Consider the following 4014-nt stretch of genomic DNA (forward strand, 5'->3'; position numbering starts at 1 on the left):
GGAGTCAGAATTTATCATTAGTCAGGTTGGAGTTATTAGGCATATAATTAGAGTTCCAGGCATAACCCATGTCCACTCTGAGGTGTCTTCAGTTTGCTGCCGTGATGGGGGTGAAAGCGAAAATAACTGATCTAGTAAGTTTGAGATTGTTACAGCTATTTGTCAGATGTTAATTTCCTTTGTCACTCACCCAGCAGATCATTGAATATGCAGTGTTGTTTTGCGTCTATATTTGCCTCTTAAAAGAAAAGAACATTTAGGGGTTAGATAATTCATGTTGCACGATAATATTTTCCTTAGGTTTTCTCCCTAAGACACACAATACTATTAAGTCAAAATTGGATTTGAGAGACGAGGCATTTGCAAATAAAGTGTGCTGCCCACCTGTTCTGGTCCAGAAGTTTTCAGAATTTTAATAATATAGGTCACCAACTGGAGCAATGACCACAATGGGTGAGAATAATTGAGAATCAGTTATGTAAAAATACAGGATGCCCAAAGGTAATTAATTGATACTTGCTGCATGCAAGTGAGGAAATCTGATACAGGTACATACCTGAAACTCAGTAGCTTACTCTGGCTCTATATACCGTATATGTGCATTTATTTTAAACTTGATAGCCTACTGAACAAATAGCACAGAACTCTGCTCATATTAAAATAATTGTTTTCAATAACCATCAAATTCATAACTGTAAATTGAAAACCATGCACGCCAGGTAGGCTTTTAAAAATACCCACACAAACCGTGATGGGATATATAACTTAATACTTTTGCCGTAAGAATGCATTACCTAAATGCAAAACATCATCCTTTAAATATGTAAAGCTGTACTGCGGTGGACTCTTGGCACAGCAGTTCGTAGCGCAATCGCGTTTATGAATCACCGTCTTGTGTTTCGCCTCCATAATGTAATTACTTCTGAAGTAATGAAAGTTTTCTGATAAACCATTGTATTGGTGTCCCATTTCACGGACGCGCATGATAAACACAAGCACACACACTCAGACAATGATCATTCAACATTTGACACCAGAAAATATGCTGTCACGGATACATCGGCCAATCAAACCGAGCTTTTGTTAATCTAAACCAATCAAAATTACTCATGAGTGAGTCATTCATGACGTCCCACCCTTGTACGGCAGAGAGTTCCGTGTTATAAAGGGAAGAATTTGGGGTGCGTAATGGTCTTCGGTCGCTCAAAATAAACGATTGCAACGGTTGTTGGGACTGAATAGTGACAACTGTTAGGTAAGCTGACAAGAAAAATATTTTTCGTGAGGATATATCTGTTTGAAATGGATCTTATGGTCAGACATTTTGTGACAGGGAGTCTGGCAGTTTCTTTAATGTGCCTAATTTGTGCCTGCAGACACGCCATAAACACAACACATCCTCCAATTAATACAATTAGCATTGTTTGAATGGAGATAACTTGGCTATCTGCTTACCGCATAGTTCATATTATAGTCGCCGGCGATAGTCTCTCTAATAAGGTTAAAGGTTTTAAAAATGCGTGGATTAGAAGAGTCACTCCCTTTTCCCTTTCCGGTTTTATTTACTGCAATGCAGCCTCGCGCCCGTGCCGTGTGTCCTAGAATGTCGGTTTAAAATAATTATAAATTACGCCTGATCCAGGTGTGATCAACATATGTGTAAATATATTATTTTAAGCGATTCAGGAGGTGTCTAATTTAAAAATAAATAAATAAATGAACAACAGGGCGTTTACACTTGTGGTAACCGAAAAATAGTTTCGGGCGCGGATATTGTTTTGCAAAAACATTTACGCCGTACGAATCCTCCCATAAACTTCCGTAATTGTGTTCCTGGGAGCTAGCTGTGTTCAGTGCTACGACCACCTACATTGAGAAAGAGCAGCAATTTAAAGGGTAGACTGGTTTACATTGTTTAAGGCCCAGATTCAGCATGATCAGTACACCCTTTGACATTTGAACAATATCACAACTTAACAGTGAACTGCATGATGTGCATTAGTATGATTGAAGGTGCTATATAATAGAAACAGTAATAATAATAACTATTTTTATTATTATAACTTCCTGGCTCTGTGCATCTTTCCTCTTCTCCGTAGTGGGCTGAGCAAGAGGGACCCAGGCCAGATCAGGTGTGGCAGTGGTGGTGGCAGCAGCCATGGCTGATGCGGAGAAGATCAAGAAGACGACGGTGAAGGTCCTTGGCTACGTGGAGAAGGTCTCCTCCTTCGCCTCGTCCATCGACCCGCTGTTCGGCATCGTCAGCGCCCTGGTGGTCGTGGCCCGCAAGGGCCTGGAGGCGGGTGGTGAGAAGGCCCACGAGCTGGACGGGGACTTCCGGCAGGTCCACGGCAAGCTGGAGAGCATCTCTGAGCGGAACCGGCAGGTGCTGCGGCAGATCCGGATCGACGAGGTCAACGAGACCTTCGGCAAGTACGAGGAGTACATCAAGCACCAGTACACCGCCCTCGGCACCATGGTGGACCTGATTAAGAAGGACCCCGAGGGCACCAGCCGCCACATGGCCGAATTTGAGCGGGTCTACGAGCGGGACAAGTCCGACCTGAGCCTGGACGTCTACTACCGGGGCGTGATGGGAACAGGCTCCCTTTTCGGGCGACCCCTGCTGAGGGTCTACCTGGAGCACTGCCAGGGCAGCCGGGCGGTGATGGAGCGCCGCTGCTCGCACCTGGCTCACCTGTTCTACATCGGCCTGATGGCGCTCATGGCCTACACCGCCGTCACCGAGGACGACGAGGACGAGGTCCGCGAGAAGTGGGAGCAGCGGGTGCTGGACATCCAGGCCAAGATGGAGGAGGCCCTGAGCCAGTGTAACAGCGACGGGGCGTCTGAGTAGGGGCAGCTGAGAGATATCTTCTGAGAGATAGCACGATAGCCACTTATCCATTTGAGATTACCGGACAGGCACTTAAGCAGGAACCTGATCAGCAGATGAAAACATTGTGTGCGTGTGTGTGTTAATGGCCTTTAGCACTAGCTCTGCTCGAGTTCAGGTTTCCGACAGTGGATATAAGGAGCTATTGTGTTGTCATATATACATTTCCGGGAGAGAACCCCCCCCCCCCCCCGCCCCCCCTTCTTTCAGAGATGAGGTTCAGATGAACCAAAGAGAGAAGAAAGAATGAAACCAAAGACACTCAATTCTTGGGTGACTGATTCCATATTAATACAAGGTCCAAACTGTTGCAATTTTTCTGATATATTTATATATACATATATAGCACTTCTGTAAAATTTTAAGATCTGGTTTCACAGACACAGATTAAGTTTAGTCATGGAATAAACAGAGTTTTGTATGGAGAATCTCAAAATTGAATTTAGTCTGATTAGGCTTAATCTGTATCTGAAACTGGCCCTACATTTCTGTTCCGATGCTGTGTTGCAGCACTGATTAGATGTTTTTCCTGTAAGTCAGTATACTGAATGTTATATTGTTATACGAATGTTATACGAATGTTATCGTTTATGACCTCTTTGGTTTTCGTTGTGTCTCTTCTGGTATCGACACTGTTGTTTGGAGTTTTTCCTCTTTTTGTATACATAATAAACCAGAACGGAATACAGTGTCCTAAGGCTCCCTCTTGTTTGTTACATCGTGAAAATTAATTTTGTTTCAAAGACCTTTTTTTTGTGTGTGACCTTTTGTGTGAGCCTCACAAAAATTCCTGAAATACCCTGTATATAAGTGGATAAAAATAAAGATTTTAATGTGGTTCACTTCGTGTGAAAGAATAATGCATTTTAAGGTACTCCAGTAACACTTCTTATTCAAGAGTCGATCATTGAGAACAGTTTCAAATGAAAATTTTCACACATTTCCAAAATGCTTGAATGAAATGGGAAGCTAGGTGGATATCTGGTTCGTCCACCATAAGCTGAGCATTTCTCTATTTGTTGTCACACTGATATTCCATTCAATGTGTGTTCCTAGAGATCCATATGCAAATACCTTGGCTATTAACAACTAAAATAATTTATTAGTTGAATGATTCT

General features: G+C 42.8%; 1 protein-coding gene across 1 annotated transcript; it reads left to right on the plus strand.

Annotated features, from left to right (window-relative positions):
* The first annotated feature begins 1125 nt into the window (after positions 1-1125).
* LOC118232780 (protein rapunzel-like) lies at positions 1126-3738 on the plus strand. The gene is made up of 2 exons (XM_035427884.1): positions 1126-1255; positions 2100-3738. The coding sequence occupies exon 2, from the start codon at positions 2159-2161 to the stop codon at positions 2855-2857; it is 699 nt and encodes a 232-aa protein (XP_035283775.1). The 5' UTR covers positions 1126-1255; positions 2100-2158; the 3' UTR covers positions 2858-3738.
* Positions 3739-4014: the final 276 nt, after the last annotated feature.

The sequence above is a fragment of the Anguilla anguilla genome, chromosome 8, assembly GCF_013347855.1.
Source record: "Anguilla anguilla isolate fAngAng1 chromosome 8, fAngAng1.pri, whole genome shotgun sequence".
In the NCBI taxonomy this organism is placed as follows: Eukaryota; Metazoa; Chordata; class Actinopteri; order Anguilliformes; family Anguillidae; genus Anguilla; species Anguilla anguilla.